At 34.9% G+C, this 25,596-nt stretch overlaps 1 protein-coding gene and 1 long non-coding RNA gene across 4 annotated transcripts; both read right to left on the reverse strand.

The window, feature by feature from the left end:
* Positions 1–11,145: 11,145 nt before the first annotated feature.
* Positions 11,146–14,787, reverse strand: LOC121736961. 3 transcript variants are annotated; one of them, XR_006037085.1, is made up of 4 exons: positions 14,671–14,787; positions 13,563–13,693; positions 12,088–12,218; positions 11,146–11,420 (listed from the first exon to the last, which is right to left on the reverse strand). It is a non-coding gene; the product is annotated as an uncharacterized LOC121736961 (long non-coding RNA). The 3 variants fall into 3 exon arrangements; XR_006037084.1 differs by having other exon boundaries at positions 14,502–14,787; XR_006037086.1 differs by lacking the exon at positions 14,671–14,787 and adding an exon at positions 14,012–14,133.
* A 6,598-nt stretch (positions 14,788–21,385) lies between these two features.
* Positions 21,386–24,006, reverse strand: LOC121736950. The gene is made up of 2 exons (XM_042128428.1): positions 23,752–24,006; positions 21,386–21,976 (listed from the first exon to the last, which is right to left on the reverse strand). Exons 1-2 carry the CDS (start codon positions 23,788–23,790, stop codon positions 21,620–21,622), a joined length of 396 nt encoding a protein of 131 aa, XP_041984362.1. The 5' UTR covers positions 23,791–24,006; the 3' UTR covers positions 21,386–21,619.
* Positions 24,007–25,596: the final 1,590 nt, after the last annotated feature.

Consider the following 25,596-nt stretch of genomic DNA (forward strand, 5'->3'; position numbering starts at 1 on the left):
ATTGAGTAGAATAGATGTTGTAAATATTATGAGACTTCGTTCCGGACACATTCCATGCAATAATTTCTCCTTTCTTATGAAAAAATCTACTTCACCAAACTGTGAAACATGTAACGTCGTTGAAGATATATATCATATTTTGATGGAATGTGTCCGGAACAGGCATATTAGAGAAATAATGTATAAAACTTTAAATCAAGTAGGTGGCTGTAATAGTATCCTGGCCTTTCCGCTCTCTGGGGAGATCAGGTTGCTGTTGCAGCTTATCAATTATAGGTAACCATACAGGAAAGCTTTTATGCCTATTATTTATATTTATTAGTTAAGATTGCATAATATATTGAGTGATTACCTACCAGGGCGACTTAATCGCTTAGCGATAAAGCCCTTTAATATAGAATTAAAAAAAAAAAAAAAAAAAAAAAACAAAAGATATAGGGCCGATCTCGGGCAAGTGCTCCCTCCAAAACTCAGACTGGCCCAGAACCCCGAAGATCATATAATAAATGCCTTCCTCGAGTTCCAGGCAATAATAAGAGCAAACAAGACCATAAAGCTCTTGACCTGCAATAAGATCATGCAGGCCTACTCGTATCAGCGAAAAAATCAAAAGCTGTTAGAAGTGAGACTCGAGGATGCAAAAGCTGCCATATATGACAGTGTCACCTCCACAATAATTGCCGGGGCGATGACAGGGCAGTATATGGCGGCATTAAGTGCCGACTGCGGATTCGTGGTTCTGGACGAGGATGAGACAAAACGCACGGGAACACTCAAATTTATCACAAAATCTGAGGATCCAATAGTGGTAATAGCGGAATGTACCAGAATAATGCTGGAAGACAGGCTACTAGAAATGGCAGAAGTCCTATCTGGGGACCCCGAATCTAGCATGGACTGGGACATATTCGCGAAACCTATCAACTACTCGTGGGTCAATGGGGTTCCTGGATGTGGGAAGACAACTTGGATCATTAATAACTTCAATGAGGAAACAGACGTTATAATAACAACTACAATCGAAGCAGCCGAGGATCTAAAGCAAAGGCTATCGCTACGAACTGGCAACAAAGTTAAAGATAAAGTTCGTACCATGGCCTCTTTGCTGGTAAATGGGACAAAAGGAACCTACAAAAGGTTGATAGTTGACGAGGCCCTCATGAACCATTTCGGCTCAATCGTCATGGCGAATCAGTTAACAGGCGCCAACGATGTCATCCTCATTGGAGATATTAACCAACTTCCGTTTATAGAGCGTGAAAACCTCTTTAAACTTAATTACACTCGTCCAAACCTGGTAACCAGCATCACCCAGGAGTTGTCTTGCACACACAGGAGCCCTATGGATGTGGCATACGCCTTAAACATGGTCTATAATAACATCTATTCATTGAAGGAAATTGTGCGGTCCCTAAAGCTAATGAAGTATACAGGAGCGAGAATACCTAAAACCGATCTAAATACCCTGTATCTTGTCCACACACAAGAGGAGAAAGCAGCCCTCACTAATACAGGCTATGGATCGGGAACGGACTCTCGCGTCCTCACAATCCATGAAGCTCAGGGATTAACGAGTCCTTCGGTGATCATCATACAGACCAAGTCCCGAAAGCTGGCAATCCATGACAGCGTTCCTCATGCAGTTGTAGCTATATCCCGGCACACTAACACCTGTGTCTATTACACTGACACTGATGGAGACGCTGTGGCAAGCTTCATAAAAAGAGCCACGGAGGTGTCAACCGAACACATAAAAGATTATATATATATATATATATATATATATATATATATATATATATATATATATATATATATATATATATATATATATATATATATATATATATATATATATATATATATAAATATATATACAATGTGTAACAAAAACAAGTGATAATACTTTAGGGTGTGTACGTGTTCCTTGTAGAGATTTCACTGTGAAAGTAGCAGCGCTGAAAGACCAAAATTTTTTTTCACTTTTGTATGGGCAAGGGCCCGAGCGTCACGAGTTTCCCCATACAAAAGTGAAAAAATTTTTTGGTATTTCAGCGCTGCTACTTTCACAGAGAACTCTCTACAGGGAACACATACACACCCTAAATTATTATCACTTGTTTTTGTTACACCCTGTATATATATATATATATATATATATATATATATATATATATATATATATATATATATATATATTTATTTATTTATTATATGTATAACATATTATACTCTATTCTATTAAATATATATATACACATATATATTAAAAAAAAAAATAAAAAAAAAAAAAAAGTGTCCATGGCGTGATGGACCACAATTAATTAAAATTCATAATATTATTTCAATTATCCTTGGTGCGAAAAATCTAAATAATAAAATAACAAAAAAAGGATATGGACGAACAGTCCACAGACGGCCCCAATTTTATAATAAAAAAAAAAAAAAAAAAAAACACCCTTTTTGAATATACCAATCGATAGGGGGCGCCAAGGGGAGCAAAAAAGCTCAGATAAACTTTTCTCAAAAATCAACCCCTGTCGAAAGACAGGCCGAAATGTGACCCTCGTTAGTACGGAGAAAATACTTAGGTAAATTTGGCTAAGGTTTAGGAACCTACGTCAATTAAATGTTGGTGACATGGGTTAAGGAGGATTATTTTGGGTGAGAAAAACTCCTACTTAGCGTTTCCACCGCCAGTAAACTCTCCGTTTAGAAGAAATTCGCATTTGAGATTTAGACGTAATCTTCAGATAAGATCATCTGTTTTCTGATGTTTACGAAGTATTTTTAAGGCATCTCAAGGCTGTGATGACTGGGTCTTACTTAACTACTCAGCCACGGATACCGAAGGGGGGGGGGGGCACAGTCCCCTCTAAAGGGGGGGGTTCGGGGTCCAAAAGTAGGTTAGGTTAGGTTGGAACTTAGACCACAACACCCAGAAATAGGAGCCCCGCGTAGCGGGGCTCCAACGACTTTCTTTTGTAGTAGTTTGTCAAATAAATTGGGGTAGATACGTAGAGTATTAAATATACTTACGCGATGGTTAGTAGGTAACTAAAAAGAGTGAAATTATTATTTTTAACAAAAAATTAAAACCGACTTCCAAGGTAAAAACAATGATAACATCCTTATAATATGAACTAAAAAGTATTAAATAATTTTTCCTATCTAATAGTGCCTTTTTCCGAATTCGGCTAAACCTCAACTATTTCTGTACTCAATCTTCATAATTTTGAAGTCGGTGCCAGTTCCAAAAGTTTCAAATATTCTGTCAGAGAACTAAAGATTCAGCTATCTGGTACCGACTTCAAAATGATGAAGATTGAGTACAGAAATAGTTGAGGTTTAGCCGAATTCGGAAAAAGGCACTATTAGATAGGAAAAATTATTTAATACTTTTTAGTTCATATTATAAGGATGTTATCATTGTTTTTACCTTGGAAGTCGGTTTTAATTTTTTGTTAAAAATAATAATTTGACGTTCAGTCGGCACGTGCCGCACGTTGACAATTTAATCTTATAGAATTCATGTTCAATCATGCTTGTGTAAGTATATACGTACAAATATTTTTCACACAGATGAAAACCAATTTCGGTTTCGTTTGACAGCTCGAGATTGTTGCTCTATTCCGCTAGGTATATTAACTTTATGGTAATTCGCACTAATTTGACATTCATCACTTTGACAGTTTTGACAATTCATTTGCTGAATTGATTGGGAGGAATTGCTACCATTTTGACCATTTTTTGCTGTGACCATTTTAGTCCCGCAGACAGCACTATGTGCTCAGCGTAAAGACATAAGTCGAATACGCCAAAATAGTGGTCGCAACGCACCGAAAGTGTTAACTGTTTGGTTGGTTTTATTTAATGTTTCTAAGTGACTGGGCAAAACCCGTCCACTGTCCAGTTACTTAGAATATATTAATTGTTTTGAAATCGCAGAATAACTTGAAAAAAAATATCTATTTGTATGTTAATAATAACTAGCTATTTGACCGAGCTTTGCTCGGTATTCGAAAAAACACGAATTAAATGACATTTCTAAAAATTATTCCTAGCTAGATCGATTTATCGCCCCCGAAACCCCCTATATACTAAATTTCATGAAAATCGTTGGAGCCGATTCCGAGATTCCAATTATGTAATATTATATACAAGAATTGCTCGTTTAAGGCTGTGTTCACACGTGCGCGTTTTCTGCGCGCGTGGATTCAGCGCGCGTCGCGTGTTTTCCCAAACGTTAAAGCAGTTTGAGGTTCTATGCTAATTACATAAAGCTTATTTTCAAATATTTCTACAAAAACCGCGTACGCGCAGCGAACGTGCAGCGACCGCGCAGCGTACGCTCAGCCACCGCACAGCCTACGCGCAGCGACAGAGCAGTCTACGATCACCGCCCGCGCGGCTAGTGTGTCTGTCATTACTCATTCCCTTTGAGATCGCGCGACGGATGCCCGTTGCCTTTGTGCGATGTCGTCAGAGTTATTAATTTCGTTAATAGAAGAAAGGGATGTCTTGTGGGACAAGACTCTCGAAATATACAAAGACAAACGTAAAACTTTGCAAGCGTGGCATGAAATATGTACTATATATTATATAATTAGAAGGTTTTGAGACAATGCCAGATGCAGAAAAAAATAAACAAGGTAAATTTCTTTTAATTTGATGTTCAATCATGCTTGTGTAAGTATATACGTACACATATTTTTACGCACAGATGTAAAACTATTTCGGTTTCGTTTGACAGCTCGAGATTGTTGCTCTATTCCGCTAGGTATATTAACTTTATGGTTCTCTGACAAAATAGGTTACATTTGAAACTTTTGGAACTGGCACCGACTTCAAAATTATGAAGATTGAGTACAGAAATAGTTGAATTTATGGATACCCTAGCAACCGAGTGGACGTGATAAGATATCAGATTAAAAAGCCTTAGGGCGTGTTCATATGACTACGCGCACAATCCGCGTACACGCAGCAACCGTCTTTTCACCGCGTACACGCAGCTACCGCGCAGCCACCGCGCAGCAACCACGCAGCGTCCACTCGGTTGATAGGGTATCCATAAATTCACCCGCAGTTTACTAACGGAATTCAGAACTCAAACACGTGTTTCCATGTACTCCGCGAGAAAGCTCATAATTTTGTATTACTTGTACAAAAAATGGAAAAATGAAGAGAATGGGAGAAAAAACCTTCTATTAATATAGTACATATTTCATGCCACGCTTGCAAAGTTTTACGTTTGTCTTTGTATATTTCGAGAGTCTTGTCCCACAAGAGTCAAGACATCCCTTTCATCTATTAACGAAATTAATAACTCTGACGACATCGCACAAAGGCAACGGGCATCCGTCGCGCGGTCTCAAAGGTAATGAGTAATGACAGACACACTAGCCGTGCGGGCGGTGATCGTAGACTGCTCTGTCGCTGCGCGTAGGCTGTGCGGTGGCTGAGCGTACGCTGCGCGGTCGCTGCACGTTCGCGTGCGGTTTTTGTGGAAATATTTGAAAATAAGCTTTATGTAATTAGCATAGAACCTCAAACTGCTTTAACGTTTGGGAAAACACGCGACGCGCGCTGAATCCGCGCGCGCAGAAAACGCGCACGTGTGAACACAGCCTTAATATTTTGATATCGTTGGTTCGCTGCGCGTACGCGGTTTTTGTAGAAATATTTGAAAATAAGCTTTATGTAATTAGCATAGAACCTCAAACTGCTTTAACGTTTTGGAAAACACGCGACGCGCGCTGCATCCGCGCGCGCAGAAAACGCGCACGTGTGAACACAGCCTCATTGTCACGTCATGTCATGTTTCTATAAAAATTTTTTTTGAAAACAATTATTATCAAAAACGAGGAAAGTCTATAATATATTTTAATAGTTTAGTGTCACTTATAAAATTTTACTAGCTATTTGACCGAGCTTTGCTCGGTATTCGATGATAATGACATTTTCTAAAAATGATTCCTAGCTAGATCGATTTATCGCCCTCGAAACCCCCTATATACTAAATTTCATGAAAATCGTTGGAGCCGATTCCGAGATTTCAATTATATATTTATATACAAGAATTGCTCGTTTAAAGATATAAGATTTGCTCGGTATTCGATGATAATGACATTTTCTAAAAATGATTCCTAGCTAGATCAATTTATCGCCCCCGAAACCTCCTATAAACTTAATTTCATGAAAATCGTTGGAGCCGATTCCGAGATTTCAATTATATATTTATATACAAGAATTGCTCGTTTAAAGATATAAGATAATGTTTTGTAAATCCAATATTATTTCAATTATTTTTTTCCGCAATCAGATGATGCAATACTGTTTGAAAAATTTACTGTTAATATAGAAATATAATACTCATAACAATAATTGTTTAATTGATTGATACATCTCTACTTTCACTGAAAATTTAAAATTCTTACCCTTGCACTCATGACGAATGCAATATTTCGGTCCCTTCTGTATTTTGTTTCGTTTATGACTATGTTTTTATACTCAGTACATAGTAATAGTATACAACGCATGAAATTCTATAGCTCCGTCTGAATAATAATAAAACTTGTGTTCTAACGTGAAGCAGCATTTTATTTGTACGGTTTATCACAAATCAAATGAAATGGAATGAAATAGTATTAAATAATTATTTTTAACTACTTTTTATTATAAATAACGTAGGCTACATGTACCAAAATGAATAATAAATAAATTATAATATAATATTATGAAATTACAATTTTTTTTTCATTAAAAAAAATTATATTTAGGCTAAAAAATAAACTTATAATATAAATTATAAATGTTTAATCTAATTTCGATCTACGAAAGTCCAAAGGACAGGATGTGGGTAAGTAATCCGGCAGCAAGAACAGTGCAGTACAGTTACCTCGTTTACGCACTTTCAGATGTTACTTTAAAAGTCATCCCTGGGATTACTTTAATTATTGTTTACAGACAGAATTGAGTATTATGAGTATTATTATATAATATGAGTATTATATTAATTGTATTGACATGAGTCAGTATGCTGCCTAAAAATAAATAAGGGTCAGGTCATAGGGAAAATTCGAAACAAGGCGTTGCAATCCATTTTAACCCCCGACAAAAAAGAGGGGTGATATACCTAAGTTTGACGTGTCTCTCTGTCTGTCTGTTTGTTTGTGTGTGTATCTGTCCGTGGCATCGTAGCATCCAAACGGGTGGACTGATTTTGATCTAGTTTTTAGTGGACTCTATTACTAAGACTTCGTTGTCTGTCCATATTATGTATCTCTGTCTCCAGGCCATATCACAAATACTGCTATAGATAGACTTTTGAAATTTTCACAGATCACGTGTAGGTATTTCTTTTACCTCTATAACAACAAATGGTAAAAATAGAATAAAATAAACATTTAACCAGGGCTCGATATTAATAATGGTAACAATATTTGCTTGATATTAATAATGGTGGGAGACCCCTTAAATATTTATTATAATATTTTATTGTAAGTATTTGTTGTTATAGCGGCAATAAAAATACACACTCTGTGAAAACTTAAGAAGTCTAGCTATAGTGCTTCTTGAGATACAGCCTGGAGACAGACAGACAGACAGCCGAACGGGCAACGAAGTCTTAGTAAAAGTGTCCCGTTTTTACCTTTTGGGTACGAAATCCTAAAAATTTATTCTCAATTTTGTTAGTGTCACTAAAACTAGTGAACGGCTGAACCGATTTGGCTAATAATTATTGTTATACTTTTGAAATATTCTTTAAAATCCAGGGAAGATTTGCAAGGTGAGAAAATAATATATAAAACGTAATTTTATTTTGTCTATAGACTCTATACCACGTCAGTCTCGCTCCGTGTTAAGTACTTGAAGGACTTGCCTTATGAGTACCAGACCAAAAAAACTTAATACTTTTTAGAGTTCTATGCCCAAAGGCTAAAACCGGCCAAGTGCGGGTCGGGCCACGCGCAATATAGGGTTCCGTAGTACTGCTAGTTTTTGATAATTTTTGTATAGTCAATGAATATACATTTATAACGTCGTGTTTTACACTACGAACAACATCATCTTAGTTACGTTCAAAGGAATTTAAACGAAAAGTTCCTTTATATTTCGCCGAATACATACACACAAAAATTTAAGGGGGGGGTCCCATACAAAAAACACAATTTTTAGCCTATTTTTGCTCTGTATCGGTACGGAACCTTTCGTGCGCGAGTCCGACTCGCACTTGGCTGATTTTTATTTCACATTTCCAGAAGCAATCGTTTAGCTGGTAGACGGGGGGAGGGACTGGACACTGGACTCTAACGATTTTTTCCACTTTAAAACTTCATATGGATCCCTAAATGGGAAAGTGATAAAATAATACTCGTAATATTTTTTTAAACCTATCCAACGACACCATATTGGCATCATTGATATATAGTACATTCATGCCGTTTTACAGCTTTGTAGGACCTATAGTCTCTGAGCAAAACCGCGGACAGACAGACGGACAGACAGACGGACAGACAGACGGACAGACAGACGGACAGGCAGACGGACAGACAGAGAGATGGACAGACAGACGGACAGACAGACAGATGGACAGACAGACGGACAGACGGACGGACAGACCGAAATTATACGGGTTCCTTGTTCACTACGGAACCCCAAAAAATGGGACCCTATTATTGAGACTTCGGCGCCTGTCCGACTGTCTGTCTGTCTCCAGGCTGTATCTCAAGAACCGCTATAGCTGATTTCTTTTCACAGATTGTGTATTTCTGGTGCCGCTATAACATCAAATACTAAAAACAAAATAAAGTTAATATTTTAGGGGGGCCCCCATACAACAATCGTGTTTTTTTTTACTATTTTGGCTCCTAATCCATAATGGCAACATGTAGACACTTAAAATTTTCACAAAACTCTTAATCATAATATTATGTTTTCTTTAATATTTTATAATAAATTTAAAATAAATAATTAAGGGGGGCTCTCATACAGAAAACACTATTTTTTTCCTACTTTTGCTCTATAATGGTACGGAACCCTTTTTATATTATATAATACATAGTAAGATGTTCCGTCGGCGAGATTTGAGCCCGCGACCACCGAGCTTCAGATATCGTCATAAAATTAAATTAAGAAATTAAAAAAAAAAACCCGCCAAACAACTTTAAAAAGTAATGAAATAATATTTAGGTACTGCCTTTAAGTTCAAATAATTCCTAACTTGTGTAAAGTAATATTTTAGTCCAAAATTGTTGTTAAGGTGTGTCGGGGAACCGCTAATGTAGATGTTTGATTTCACACAACATGTTACAGTTTTAAGGATCAGTTCACAGCGAACCGAATCGAGATAATCAGCGACTTGGCGGTTGTAGTTTACTTGGCGGTCCCCCGACACACTGTGACAACAATTATGGACTAAAATATTACTTTACACAAGTTAGCAATTATTTGAACTTAAAGGCAGTAAATATTATTTCATTACTTTTTAAAGTTGTTTGGCAGGGTTTTTTTTAATTTCTTAATTTAATTTTATTTCATACTTTTTAAACTTGTGTTGGTTATAGTGCAAAATAATGTCTATCAACATAATCATATTCTCATGATTACCATCTATCAATGTCCCTTTCAATGAGGCCGTTAATATGAGCCCAAACATGAAACCTCCACTTCGGGTTCACACGAAGCTCGGTACCTATAGAATCCAGGTGATGCTGCAGCAGTGGCATGTAAATATTTACTGTCTATCTACTTCTTACTGGTTGTCGCAATTAAAATGAGCCTAAACACGAAACCTCTGCTCTAAGTTGGCGAGGGGTTGGATATCCTATTGATTACCAGGTGATGCTGCAGCACCAGGTTAACTTTCCATTAATATGTGTATACGTATATTGTATTTTCACAGATGTCACGAACTAGAATGAAATATAAAACACATCAAATGACAACAAGTTGCTAACGGCCTTTCATGAACCAGATAAACCCTGATTGTCCAGCACTGAGCAGGCTGATGATGATGAATTATAGCTAAGAACACTCTCGATCATGTCAGCTTTCAAACAAAAAAACTAGATCAAAATCGGTCTACCCGTTTGGATGCTACTATGCCACGGACAGATGCACACACAGACAAACAGACAGACAGAAAGACACGTCAAACTTATAACACCCCTCTTTTTTGTCGGAGGTTAAAAATCAATATCTCAACCAACATGCGTTTTAAACCAATTCACATAACACAAAAAAAATTATATAAGTCGACTAAAAAAATGTACTAGATGACGCATCCAACTATGTTGCGCCAAAATTTATTTGTCGCGCGGAAACTGTATATTTTTATGGGATAAAAAGTATCCTATGTCCTTTTCCGGGACTCTAACTAATCTCCATACGTATTTTGAGCGTTACCAGGTAACATACAGACAGACACACTTTCGAATTTATAATATTATAGACCAGCCAGGTCTAAAGGGTGTGGGACTCAGAAAAAAAACTGGCCAAGTGCGTGTCGGGTCACGCGTAATATAGGGTTTCGTAGTACCGATAGTTTTTGATAATTTTTGTGTGGTCAATGAATGTACATTTATAACGTGTTTTACACTACTAACAACATCATCTCAAATCTCAATTACGTTCAAAGGATTTTGAACGAAAAGTTCATTTATACTTCGCCGAATACAATTTTTTTAGTTGATCGACTATTACTCAATAGCTTATGCAGTCTTCTTAGCCGTGATAATTTTCCTTTTAAATTCAGCATATTTCCTACTCCCGTGAATTTTTCCACGTTTCCAGAAGCAACCGTTTAGCTGGTAGAACTGGACTCAGTCAATTTTTTCCACTTTAAAACTTCATATTTCACAAATGGATCCCATCATCTGGCAAATATACATAATATGTATTTAGCTATACATAGAATCATTTTTTTTTATTTCAAATGATTTTTCCGGTCCTAAAACATTCATTTATGCAAAGAACGATAGTTTTCAAATTGTTATTACCCGCTTCATCCACTCATGTCAAAATATAATATGAATAGAATAAAATAAATAAATATAATAATTTATTACAATTACTAAACTCACTTATTGGTACAGGAACATTAAGTACCTACTACTTATTATTTTACATAAAAATGAAAGACTATTTACAAAACATCAGAAATGATTTATTGAAATTTAATAAGGGGATGTTGGAGAAACCCCGGCTCTGACTACCTCTTCGTTTATCATGTGGAGTTTGTCAGCAAAGTCATAGAACTCTTTCAGCAGCGGCAGAATGAAGATGTCTGGATCAATGCTGGAATCAGAAAGGAGACCAGAGTCCAGATCACTGAGCCAATCGTCATCAGCAGCTGATTCCTCTTCATCATAAGCCATCACCTGGCCGAGGAGGAGGGCGAGAAAGCCGATGAAAAGAACCTTAAAAAAAGAAATAATAATAATAATAAATAATCTAAAATTCCAAAATTTTGTAAATTCCAAAGCTCGAACGGAAAAGATAATGAATAAGGATGATACGATTAGAACGTAGAACAGTAATATAATTAGAATTAAGCATGTAAGAAATGGGATCAAAAGAAATGTCGTCGAATCAACTTATTTAGCACAGGAAGAAAATTATAAAATCAAAATAATCAATGCTATTTTTATAGTAAATGAAAATAAGCATAATAATTATTAGTTAACTGAAGTAGTATTATATTAATAATATTATAATAATAACTAGTATTCCAGTGATATATTTTAAAGAAATTTGAAATTTATTGCTATTAAAGACTCTATTTTAATTTAGTTGAAAAAAATTTATATATAAATGATCGAGTTAAAATCATTGATTAACATTTTTGCTAAGTTTTACCCAAATTTAAGAAGGAAATGATAATATGCGCAAACATTTTTAAAAACTTTTTAAAAATCTTTTGAACTTTGAATATCGTTTACTAAAAAACAGAAAGTCTGAAATGATATCGTAAAATAAAAAAACTTTTTTGAAGTTTTAAAAACAAATATAAGGTTTACAAGAAAAACTGAAGTCTAAAATATCATATAAAATTGTTATCTATCAAAAATATAAAATATAACTCACTTTGGAATTCATATTATCGTTGCTCGTGATCCTCTCTGTATTTTGTTTCCTCTACTTTTGTTTTATACTAGTCAATTTGACTCGGAGGCTAGTTTCACTTAATTTTAATCGACAGTTAAATATTATTCGCTCTAAAAAATACCACATATCTGAGATAACGACAGGTTAGTTTGTCTTTAAATGTTAATTCGAACTGGCCCGAAAATTATCAAGTTTAACATTTTATTGTTTTTTAAGTTTTACATTACATCCATAAAGTATTTAAAATACACTTTATGAATGTTATGGACGTCAATTGAAATTTTTATTATCAGATTTTTTTGTTTTCGGATCTACTTGTCTCGCAATTTTCTTTGAAAAATTTTCTCCGATTGTTTACCTTTAGATTAAAACATTATCGATCTACCATCGAAATCGAAATAAATAATTTAAAGCAAATTTTAATTAAAATAACAAAATTCAAAGATAAATTATTTTTAACAAAATAAAACATAGTACAGATCACCGCAACCGGCATTATTAATTTTTTTTGCGGTTCAAACTTGTGATCAAAGTATTCAAAATAAAAAAATCAGACGACGTCAGCATCTATGTTATTATTATTATAGGATCTATGAACCAAACACTATGCTAACACGGGTTTAGATCTTTATGAGCATTGCCAAACGTCATAGCTTATTTTGTTCATATACGCGTAATTGATCCAGCACAAAGTTGTTAAAATAATATAACGTCCTTATCTTTGTTTTACGATCACATGATGGATGGAAGAAAATCACTTAGATGATTTTTTTTATTTATTACCCATGTGAAAAATAAATGTTTAAAATCATCTTTTTGATCGTATCAATGTGATTGTACAAACAGCAAAACAAGCGCTGAAAATCATTGTAAGAATTGTATATTAAAGTTTCCATTTTATATATCTTTTATTTAATTTTGTTACTGCTGTCTTGACATTTATTTTGAAGGATTGCTTTATGATGGGAAATGAAAATTATGATGTAAGTTTTGATTTAAGATCTACAGTTATTAAACTAGCAAAGAAAAGATAAGTTAGATCTAGTCTAGAAAGCATTTATAGGACCTCACACATTGAGTCCAGAATTAAGAAGCTTAGCGCGAATTTTTTTTCGTTTGTGTATAACTTGAACTAACATACGCACAACGTCTCCTTATGTGAATTTCTCGTAAAATTGAAATTTTGGAAAATGCCTATGTAATATGAATGTAAAATTATACGGCCCTCAGTTATATAGATTATCCGGACTACTAATTTTTTAATTGATTTTTGGGTCATTTTTAACATGGACATAATATACGCCTTTTGCATACTGTGTTCAATTCTCCGGACTTTCGATTATCCGAAAACCTTACCACAATAATATTATTAGTCCTGTTAATCGAGTTTCAACTGAATTGTAGTCGTATATAGCCGTTTTGCTATCTGTAGTCGAATTGTTTGGCATCGTTACCTCGGCTGGCCTGAGCCCCAATCTTTACCTCCGGTATCCATTACCCAATTTGCATTTCAGAGGTCATCGTGTACTCAATACTGCGTACTTGAGGATAATTTACGACGCATCATCATCAGGACTATCGCAAGCTGTAAAATAAAGTGCATGTTAACGGCCGATCTATAAACTCGCCTCAGTCTAGAACAGTAAGTTATTCTTAATATTATGTGTGTTTTTTTTAATGGGGGAATGCGCTTACGCATTCCCCCATTAAAAAAAACACACATAATCCGGGGCCTGGGGAGGACCATCGAGGTATGTGGGACTCCCCGGGGCGGACGGACGGTGCTCCTGAAGGTGGGGTACGGGAAACGCGTGATACACGACCGCAGCATCTTGATTGTGACCTAATGGAAAGTGATATTATGGCTCTGCCCACGGACACTCCTGATACTCGTATCACTTACCAGAGGAGTTCCTTTTTTGTAACAAAATCAGACGTGTATAGGTTTTCGCCCATATATCTTTTATCTTATTTGCTGAACTATCGTTTGTTATTTGAAGGCGTAAGTGGAAGAATCAAATAACTAACATTTTATAGTATGAGAGCAATTACTCATTTTCTTCCTTATAATCTGTAACTTATCTGCTTTATCATCTGGCTAAAATATCTGGTTACACATAAAATCCACAGTTTCTTTTTATTTCAAATAAATTTTTGGCCCTAAAGCCTCCATTTATCCCAAAAAACTGCAATTTCGGAGCTGATTCTTCCACCCATGTCTTTATCAAGGAATTATGTTTATTTAGTACTTTGCATTAGTCTCATTTTAATCCATCACTTCTTAGCACATTTTTGGTACTAATTATTTTAATCATATCAATCTTTTCATTTCTTAATATTTTTATTTTTTCATTTATCATATTTTAGTCTAAGGTAGTATAACATAGAGTTACAATATTATAATCTTCTGGTGACACTTGAGTTCCGGCCTCCGATAACTCCACACGTCCATAAGTGCTTCTCGGTTTTCAGTTAGAACAGTCTTTCTATTAATCTAGCGACTGTTGAAAATCTAGAGCTACGTTCTTGCCTCCTTATAAAAAAAATAATATTCTAACGTACTTCACGTGATTCCGATTTGATGTGATTTACTTCATCTGTGATGTGCCATTGCCTATCAAATTACAAATATAACTTGAAGTATACGAAAAATCTTACTACCCTATTTCTACTTAATTTCAATACCATTAACTTATACAAAAATGTGTATAACTCTCAACAAAAAATATTGTTACAAAGTTTATAATTGGTTATGTATGAAGGTCCGCGCGTGGAACTGTGTCAATCTATACATACATACATATAAATAAAATTGGAGTGTCTGTTCGTAATATTGAAAGAACCGTTTTTTACTACATGCATATGAATGTATATAGGGTACATACACCAAAACAACATTTTTTACAATTTTTGTCTGTATGTCTGTCTGTTTGCTCCGGCTAATCTCTGAAATAGCTGGAGCGATTTTGACAGGACTTTTTTGGCACATAGCTGATGTAGTAAGGCATAACTTAGGCTTCTTTTTAACTGTCTTCCGAAAAGGAGGAGAATATATTTAACTTTTTTTATTTTGGTTCGCGGACAACTCCGTCGTTTGTAGACCGATTTCCAAACTTGTTTTGTTGTTATAATATGAGATGTAGCCCGAATTTGGTAACATGATCACAAAAGTGATGACTGATGATCTGATGATGCAATCCATGAGAAATCGACAGGACTTCTTCATAATTAATTATGGAAACATATTATTGTAGTGATTTTACGTTTTTCTGAAGGATTTTAAGCTTAAACCACAAAAAAATAAGAATTTGCGCCAAAGTAAACCCTTGTCCCGAAGGTGCTGTACAGAACTCTTGAATCCTTATAGATAATTAATGTTCGGGAATTTTGGCGTTGTTTCAACAACAGCTAAAAGCATATTATTACGTCAATGTGTCAATAATACTAATCATCATCACTATAATTATGCCATGAATAATCACATTATTATCAAAAATCTCGCCTTTGATTATATTATTGTTCCACCGTTTGTTGACTGATTTTCAAAACTCTTTTATTGCTATTTAGTGTTTATAGAGGTACAGTAACCCGAATTTGGTACAATGCTTACGAAAGTGGTGATCTAATACTGAAATTCGTGAGATATAGAAGGAATTCCTGGATATTTCTTGGGAGACACATAGACGCGTCAACTATTTTTGTATTCAATCTTCATATTTTTTTACTCCGTAGCAGCTAACTTTAGTGCAATTTACCGCTTTTTTTGTAGATCTAGATTAAATGAATTAAAAAGTATTAAATAATTCATATTCTGTACTCAGTATTTCTGTTCTCAGTCTTCATTATTTTGAAGTCTGGTACCAACTACCAGCTAACCTAATCACCAGTTTTATGACAAAATATACCTAACTGCAACTTATATATGACTGGTGCTGACTTCAAATAATTATGAAGATTGAGAATAGAAATACTGAGTACAGAATTGATATTTTTTAGTTCATTTAAGAAAATTACTTTTGTCTTTACCTTGGAAGTCGGTTTGAATATTTGTTTAAAAATAATAATTTTACTCATAAACGTTATCCTTAAGATTTTCAATACAGTATTGGCGTTTTTATGTTCATGAAAAGTGACCAGATCAGCTTCTTAACAAGATCGTCAAGATCCCATTTTTACTATTTGGGTAAGGAATGGGAAAATTTCTCTCTTTTTCGTTTTCTTTTTTATCACATTTTGCTGACACGGACAAAGTCACGGGCAACAGCTAGTCATTCTAATATAAAGCGTAGCGAGTATTGTCGGAAATCGATCCGTGAAATGAAACATTATTTTCTAGAAGGAGCTATAAAAGGGTTTATGTTTTGTTTATTGGCTCTGCTGCAAAGTATACTTAAGACTAGCGTGTACACTTTCCATATATCTTATATCTTTAAACGAGCAATTCTTGTATATAAGTATAATTGGAATCTCGGAAAAAAAATATAATAGATAGTTAAATATAACTAGCTATTTGACTGAGCTTTGCTCGGTATTCGATAAAACACGAGTAAAATGACATTTTCTAAATTGATTCCTAGCTAGATCGATTACTCGCCCCGAAACCCCCTATATACAAAATTTCATGAAAATCGTTGGAGCCGATTCCGAGATTCCAATTATATGTATATAATACACAAGAATTGCTCGTTTAAAGATATAAGATAAGATTTGGGTTAACGTATTGATCAACTATATGTTATTGAAAATAGCTTTAATTAATTGAAAACGTAAGTGTATGAAGTTGATAAGTTACATTTTATGACTTAAGGACATTATCTGAATTCTCGTCTACCAGAATCTGACGGCAAAAAGTGAGAAATTAAATTTACTCTAGTAATCCAGAGGTAATTGGAATAAAACATTTTGATTCTTTTTTTTCCTCATAGCGGCTTATTCTGTGTGTGAAACATGCAAATATATAAATTTATCCAATGATCAAGGATATTTTTTGAAAATCTGCCGTCAAAATTTGCCATCAGATTCTGGTAGACCTATATTTTCTCTTATAATTTGAACAAACCTTATAACTATCCTACGTCTTCGTGTAGCTAACTTATCTGGCTATACATAAAATCCACATTTTTTTTCCACAAATTAATTTCCCGGTCCTTCATTTATAAAAAAAAAAAACGAACATTTTCAAATATTTACTTGTCCATTTTATCCACTTACATCTCCGTTGGTAATTTATTTGTCTGTTTGCATTCCATGTAAGTTGTAGTTAAAGATACTAATTTTATTATTATCAGATTTTTATGACCGGCCAGTAAAATAACAAGCGATATAGCTGCTTCTATAAAATAAAGTACAAACTAACTTCTAACGTTAAAAATAAATAAACTTCTTATGCCTGCAATCAAAAACATTTATTACTTAACTCTCCATCGAATTAAACCAAAGTAGTCGACCGAATAAATACCACGTTCTCACAGAAAACAGGCCCGATCCCCTAACCCCTACCCTATTCCCTTCCCTACCCTCTCCTATTATCCTATTCCCTCTTAAAAGGCCGGCAACGCACTTGCAGCTCTTCTGATGCTGCGAGTGTCCATGGGCGACGGAAGTTGCTTTCCATCAGGTGACCCGTTTGCTCGTTTGCCCCCTTATTTCATAAAAAAAAAAATTACTACGTCTTCATTATTTTTAGGTATTACAACCGTCATAACCTCGTCAACGTTGATTACTATGACACACGTGCTTGATAGAAACAAATTCAGAGTTTCCTGTTGATCCAGTAGGAGCCTGGTCATTGTACTGTCAACTGTCTCAGACATCCCACGCCATGACATCCAGACTGACAGTCCTCCTGTGCTTCTTGTGCTTCGTAAGTGTTTTATCTGATAACTTTCTATTTACTATTTTTATGTTCGCGTGAAATTGTAGTAAAGGTGCGATGGTAAGGCAGCGTTTTTTTATTTAAAAAATAATAAATTTTAAATATCTAATATTTTTCCTTTTGTACATTCTATAATTCAAAAATTTGTATTTCTACAATAACTTTATCCGTGATTTTGAATTTGCTAAGAAAAATGGTACATTTTTTGCGATAAGATGTAGAATGAAGTAAATTTCCCTTTTTGTGTTCGGTCCAATAGTTTACTTAGCATATCAAATGCTAAGCTAAGGCTTAAAGTTTTCATATTTATTATAGCTGTTGGCAATTTTGTTGTGTTGTTGAAAGTTTTGCTTTGTGTGTGTCTCTCTAGGGCAGTCTAGGAAATCCTTAACCCTATGTGAATAGTATATTTTGACAGTTATAGACGTGATTGAAAGTGTGCCTAACAGCTATGTCCACACTATGCAATTTCATCTTCAATTTTCGTCATCATCTTCATTTGGCATATTCAATAATTGAATGCGTCAAAATCCACCCGCGTTCGAAAGAAAAGTGTCATCGCATGCCCTTGATGAACAAAAAAGGTACAGTGTGGACAAAGCTAATAAAATTCATCATCATCAGCTGTCAGATAAATAAATTTGAGAATGATGAACATTCTCAACTTTATTTATCGTGACTTTATTATAAGTTCTATATCTTATATATTTCTAATATATATATTGTACGCGATTCCGCGATTAGAATAACCATACATGGTTATTCCCTTTTTTAACGGGCAAAACACACAAGCAATCCAGCATCTGTCAAGACGTGTCATCTAGCAACACAGAAAGGCTGGCAACACCGGACTTCCTTCAACTTATTAGTCTGTGCTTCAACTTCACTTCCTTTTATGAAACCACCCCGGCCGGGGTGCATATCTTATATTTTTACATCTTTACTTCGAATACAGTATATATATATATATATATATATATATATATATATATATATATATATATATATATATATATATATATAATTAATTGGAATCACGGAATCGGCCCAAATGATTTTCATTAAATTTTGTTAGTATATAGGGGGTTTCGGGGGCGATAAATCGATCTAGGTAGGAATCATTTTCAGAAAATGTCATTTTATTCGTGTTTTATCGAATACCGAGCAAAGCTCGGTCAAATAGATAGTTATTATTAAACGTGTACTATATTTCAGTGTCTCATGGTTACGGCGGCGCCATCTAGAGAGAAGAGGGATGTGATGGAATCCATGAAGAACGCCTGGAACGAGGTTGTCAAAACTTTCTCTGATGCTGGAGACGCCGTGGTCCATGTCTTCAAGCCAACAGAGAAAAGCATAATCGACAAAATGGCTGACGAAGTTAAGGGTCTTACAAATTAACACTACATGGTTTAGAGTAGTTCCTAATAGTTTATAGTAGTTGTAAGTAGTTCAGGTTGTACTAGTTATAGTGGCGTATCGAAATTCATTGGATTTTTATTTGATCACGCCATATTAGGTTCTTGTAAGTTATTATTAATTTTGTAATAAGTTATTTGTTTAATTTATTATATCTTGCGTTTTGGAACTGGCGTCATGGTGTTTTATTAATCAAATGATATTATTCAGGTTATCATTAAATAACTTAATTTCAAGTCAGGTCTTAGTGTAAATTGAAACGAAACAAAATGGCAATGCACAACCAGTGATTGTAATATAATTTTTGAAGGCTAAGAAAATAGGGTTAAAATTAAATTATATAAAGAACGAACTCTAAATTAAACTTAAAAGTAGCTGATACCTATATCAACACTGTCCTAACAAACACTGTCCTAACAAACCAATTTATTTTCTATACTTTTTCAGTTTAGATAAGTATTATATTCATATAGAAAATGGTCTTGAATTTTTTCCCACGGAGAATTCCAATTCGAGTCTACTCACCTAAAGAGGTTTCCATTGTGTAAACAAACAATAGAATAATACAAAGTATCGACCTATTGTGAAATCTACTGGTTGTACAATGTACAGTGAGTTCTGATCCCCCGAACCAGTCATACCATGCATAATAACCAGCATATCCTAGAAAACTTTTTAGCATATTCCTCCAGCATTCGGAGTACTTTTAGCTGCCCTGAGGGCCTAGACAAGTGGCAAGCGATTATCGTAAATGCCAACGCTAACGCCACAAAATGTATGGGATTTGACATTAGTATTCGCTAGCGAAACGAGGACTTATGTCAAATCGCATACATTTTGTTATGCGGGCTCTACACTCGCGGCGCGAAAGCCTGCGAAGGCCGCGAACCGCGAGTGTGGAGGGTTTCGCAGCTTCGTGTTTGCGCTTCGCGGCTTCGTATTTATATGCGGGCTCTACACTCGTGGCGCGAAAGCCCGCGAAGGCCATAAAACACGAGTGTGGAGGGTTTCGCAGCTTCGCGTTCGCGCTTAGCGGCGTGTTCGCGGCGCGTAGCATCCGCGAATCGCGGCCACAGTTCGCGACGCAATTCGCGCCGCAAGTGTAGAGCCCGCAGTACGTATCGTGTTCACGGCGCGTACAGTTCTTGCAATCTACGAGCGAACTATAGCATATATAGCGAACTATAGCATTCGCGAATCGCGGCCGCAATTCGCGCCGCAAGTGTAGAGCCTGCATTAGCGTTTACGATAATCGCTTGCCACTTGTCTACTAGGGCTGATCCTGCCTAGAAAGAAGATGCAGTGGTGGAAATTATTAATAGCTAGATGACGCCCGCAACTCCGTTGCGCCAAAATTCGTTTATCATTACCTACATTTATCGTACATTTTTCCTTTCCCGGGAATCAAAGTTTCTCCATAAAAATTTCAGCAAAATCGGTTTAGCGTTTTAGGCGTGAAGACGTAACACACAGACACACTTTTGCATTTACAATAATAGTAGGTATGGATCAGATTTTTCTAGAAAAATAAAACCAGTATCATAGGTCTTAATTTATTAGTATTTGGTATCACATTGTGAGTTTAATAAATAACTTAACCGTTAACGTATAATCTTAAACGATTAAATAATTAGTTGCATAGTTGCAGAGATAAGAAAAGTTTTGTACGCAACTATAACTTATAAAGCAGTTTTCTTATTTATTTTTAAAGTAAGCAAATTCTTATAAAATTTTCATAGTAAATTAATATTCCATCATCGATCAATTACATACAATGCCTAGGCGCAGCGAAGAAATTAATTGTTACATACACACAAAGAGAATAGAGCTGCAGTGATACTTAGACACATCTACTGGAAATATTCTTCCAATCACCTACTTACATTATCATTCAGTTAACTCTCAGTTAAAATGTTCATAAGATTTTTTTACATTTTCTTTATCACAACTTTTTAAGTAGCTGAAAATACACTTTTTTCTCTATCACTCTATAAAGGTGCCACTTCACAATGGTCCATGCTGGCCCACTACAAGCCATCGCCACTGTACAGACGGGGTAGTGGTGTATGATGGCGGACGATGGTCAATGGCGATGGCCTTTAGTGGGCCAGCATGGGTCATTGTGAAGAGGCACCTTAAAGTAACAAATCTTGCGACTAAGCATAATATCAAACATTGTGTAAGGCCTCATTTATCAATGTATCGGTACTGTGCAATTCATACGTCACTCTGGTATGTCTCGGCCTCCAGCCCACACCGTTTGTCCGCTTCTAGGGTACTATCGTCGAATATCTCTATCAAGTTATCCATTCTCGGCTGTATGTTTCCTATAGTTCCTTCTGGGTAATCAGGCCTCTTGTCAATATAACTCTCTATATTATCATGCTTCTTTTTGGAAGGCAATATGAAGATGCCTGCTGTCACCTCTTTCACTTTTTCATTGGTTACCTCCTGTTCTTGGGCTATCTCGTAGTTTTTGCGACGCAAATCAGATATCGAAAATTGATACGCTTCCGATTTTGGTTTCTCTTTGAAGAACATGCAGTATATTATCCATATCACGATGAGTGCTGCCTGAAAAGTGAATTCTCAGTTAAATAAGTTAAATAATTATTATAGTATGTATTTATTACTGTTGATAAAATTGTACTTTGCATCTACCTCATCTTGTCTCAACATCACCCAAAGGTTGGCTGGAAGAAAATGCCTAAAGGCATTAAGCCCGCCTCTGTACCATTATGTGTGCAAAAAGTATAATAAAAAAAATAAGTCAATAAGAACTACAATGATTATTGTCTAACCTAATCTTATAGTTTAAATACAATATAAAATATAATATGTAAGTAGATTATCCTCATACTTTATAGCAGGGGTCACCAATTAGTTTCGCTCGGGGTCCATAATATTATGAAATGAAATAACCTTCGCGGTCCGCACATTAAAAAAATAAATAAACAGGTAATTACGGAATTTACAAAGGTATTTATTTACTTTATCAATGAGAAAAATTACAATTTTTGTAGCTAATTATCTCTCTGAAGTTTGTATGGTGCAAGCTATTGACATTAAATCATGGTTCATCATCATCAGTAAGTCGAGACGGATATTTATTTTTAATGTAGTTCATCTTCGAAAATGCTTGGTTCGCACACAATGGGTCGGCGGTGCGGATGCGGACCGTGGTCCGCCATTTGGTGACCCCTGCTATATAGTATGAGGATGATCTACTGTGTACATCTAGGCTATAATAGCCTAAATGATATATATTATTTAATCACGATTTTAGGTAACTTGAAATATCAAAACAATCATCACGCGCGTGTTTAGGTACATCCATATTCAGCGAGTTTGATTTCAAGGACACAGCATTGTTGTTTACACTGCTCTATGACACAATAGACATAACTACCAGTAGTTCGACTGCAAAGAAACGGACAGGTTTCAATATCTGTCAAATTCGTCCGGTTTCATTAGGATTATGATCGGAATGTGCCTCGCACTGGCTGATATAATTTATTTTTAAATATTTAAAATAAAGATTTCAAAACTGGATTCTGAGAATTTTAATCGCATGTGCCAAAACACAAACAACAATACGACCAAAGAGGAACACGTCCAGCGAATATGTTTAGGTTTAGGTTTAAAGAATTTATTCTCAGAAGACATACATTCACTTATATGAGAACTTAAAACTAAAGTTACATTTTGTTTACAATGGTCATATTACAGTAATATGTAGATACACAGTAGTATAAGTTGTTTTAATAATATTTTGTGTTCCACCAACAATATATTTCATATTTGCTTTAAGTCAGTTTAATTACTATTATTTTATAAAAAAATTAAACTAGCGGGCTCGACGCGATGGCATCGTCCCGTCAGATCTATTGTGTTATTTACAAATAGAATTAATAAAATCTGTTCAGGTGTACCATTATATTGAGGCTGATTATATTACATTTGCTTACACAATATTATTACGTTTAGCAGATTCACTCTATGGTTAAAGTTTTATAGAATTGAGTGAATGTGTTGTAATAGTTTTTTCTTATATATGTTAAATGAGCTAGCATTTTTAACATCTACAGGCAATTTGTTGTACAGTTGTGCTCCCTCAAAACTCATGGTTTTCTTGCCATAATTAGTACGAACTTTGGGTAATACAAGTAAGCCTGGTATGTCATAGTTTTAAATTCGTAGGTAACAATTTAACAACCCTAGCGACTATTTTCGTCATATTACGTCAAATTTAAAAATTTCAACATCAGTTCTAAGTCGGTATACTCTTTAATTCTGTCTACTCTGTCTATGATACTTATACTGCGTAATAAACGTGTGAAATCACTTACCAGTATCAGCGAGCATATGAATCCAATGATAAAGGTCATTTTATTTTATTTTATGTGACTTTTTCACAGACGAGCGTCTCATTTGAGGTTAGAACAGTCGCTGGCGAGTCCCCGTTGCTCTCAATTAAAGCCTGTACTCTTTTAGCGTGTGATGTCATTGATTGGAGTCATTCAATTTGAAACAGTTGACAATTGACTCTGATAAGATATACTGGGCTCTTTTAATTGAATCTGTAAGGTATGTTACTACGCGTTTGGCTGCTGTTTTGATACTAAAGAATGCATTGATCTATGCAAACCTTTGGTGTTATGTAAGCACACACCGCTATTATGTAAAATACAATAGGTATGACAATGAAAATACGTAAATACAATGTGATAATGATACGTAACCTAACCTAAATTTATAAAAGTTGTCACCTTACTATGATTATATTAAGGGGGCGACTAACCCTAAAGTGTCGATTTTATAATTCATTTTTATACTTGAAAATAAGCCCCGAATTGTTTTATTTTCTAAAATTAGATACTACATTATATTTTCGACAATTCGATATATTTTATACCCGAGCGAAGCCAGCTGGGCGGGTCGCTAGTTTATTAATATAGAAAACATTATTCCACGGACTAGGGTTGCTAACTGCTAGCTGTTGGTGATATTTTCAAACTGTTTTATATGCCTGCGATTGTTGCAGACTCACTAAAAATATTAAATTATTTTAATAAAGTCTTTAGCACCTATCTAAAGTTAGGACACGAAAAATGCTTGGGAGAAACATAAAAACTTGTTTGGTATACCTAATACGGCTCTCTACATATTATTATATATTTCAAGAGACTCTCTACCTATTTTGAAAGTTTCTCAGATGAATTAGGAATGTCGCTCCCCAAAGTTCCTTACATAATATTATGTTATGCCACAGAATACCAACCAGGTTATGCTCAAAGATCGAAAACGCTTAGTGAGCAAGAAAATAGCTCACAACGCGTTGTGGTCACTTTACAAATTACAAATTGGCAATATATCCCAATATTGGGTTGAGTACATTATATTGGCTCTAGATATAAACTAAAACGTAAAAAGTAGACGAAAGGTGCAATATTCATTATTAAAAAAGTTAGGGATAACTTGCAAATTGTTTAATAAGTGCACCTTCAAGATCTAAATCGCTATTGCTATTAAATTTCTCAAGGAGACAGGAATTGATAATATGTAGGTATTTGCCCGTACAGAGTTAATAGCAATACATATTTAAAAATATTCAATACTTCGTAAATATTGAAAACGTCGTCAAACGTCGAACAAAACTTTTTGTTGACTGTGTATGCTGCTGCTGCCTCTAGCGTGAATACATTGCAGTAATACATCCTATTGAGCTAAAGCCACACAATATCGCAAATGATACGACGCGGTTCACAGAGGGTTGACTTTGAAGTAAGTTCTAAAGGAAAATATTAATTCTGACGTTTTGAAATTGTTGCCAACGCAAAGAAAAAATATTGATATGTAATAATTTAAAAATCTACCAAAAACCTTCAATAAAAAATAGTCAAACATACACCTTGAAAACTTTTTTGATATTTTTTCTTTTCACCCCGTAAATTCTATATACCCCATTTTACCGGTACGCTAGGCCGTATACAACGAGGATTAGTGAAATTTCATGTTTTTATTTTCACTAGAACTTTGACCAGAAGTAATTATAAGCATTTAAACATTTTTTGTAGGTTTGTTACGTTCCGTACCAAGGTTCCTGACAGCTTAGAATTTTGATTTAAATCCATTTACCACTAAAAAAAAGAGTAATAAAGAATGATACTTTTAAAATTTTATTTCGACTAGAA

The sequence above is a fragment of the Aricia agestis genome, chromosome 20 (assembly GCF_905147365.1).
Source record: "Aricia agestis chromosome 20, ilAriAges1.1, whole genome shotgun sequence".
Lineage (NCBI taxonomy): Eukaryota > Metazoa > Arthropoda > Insecta > Lepidoptera > Lycaenidae > Aricia > Aricia agestis.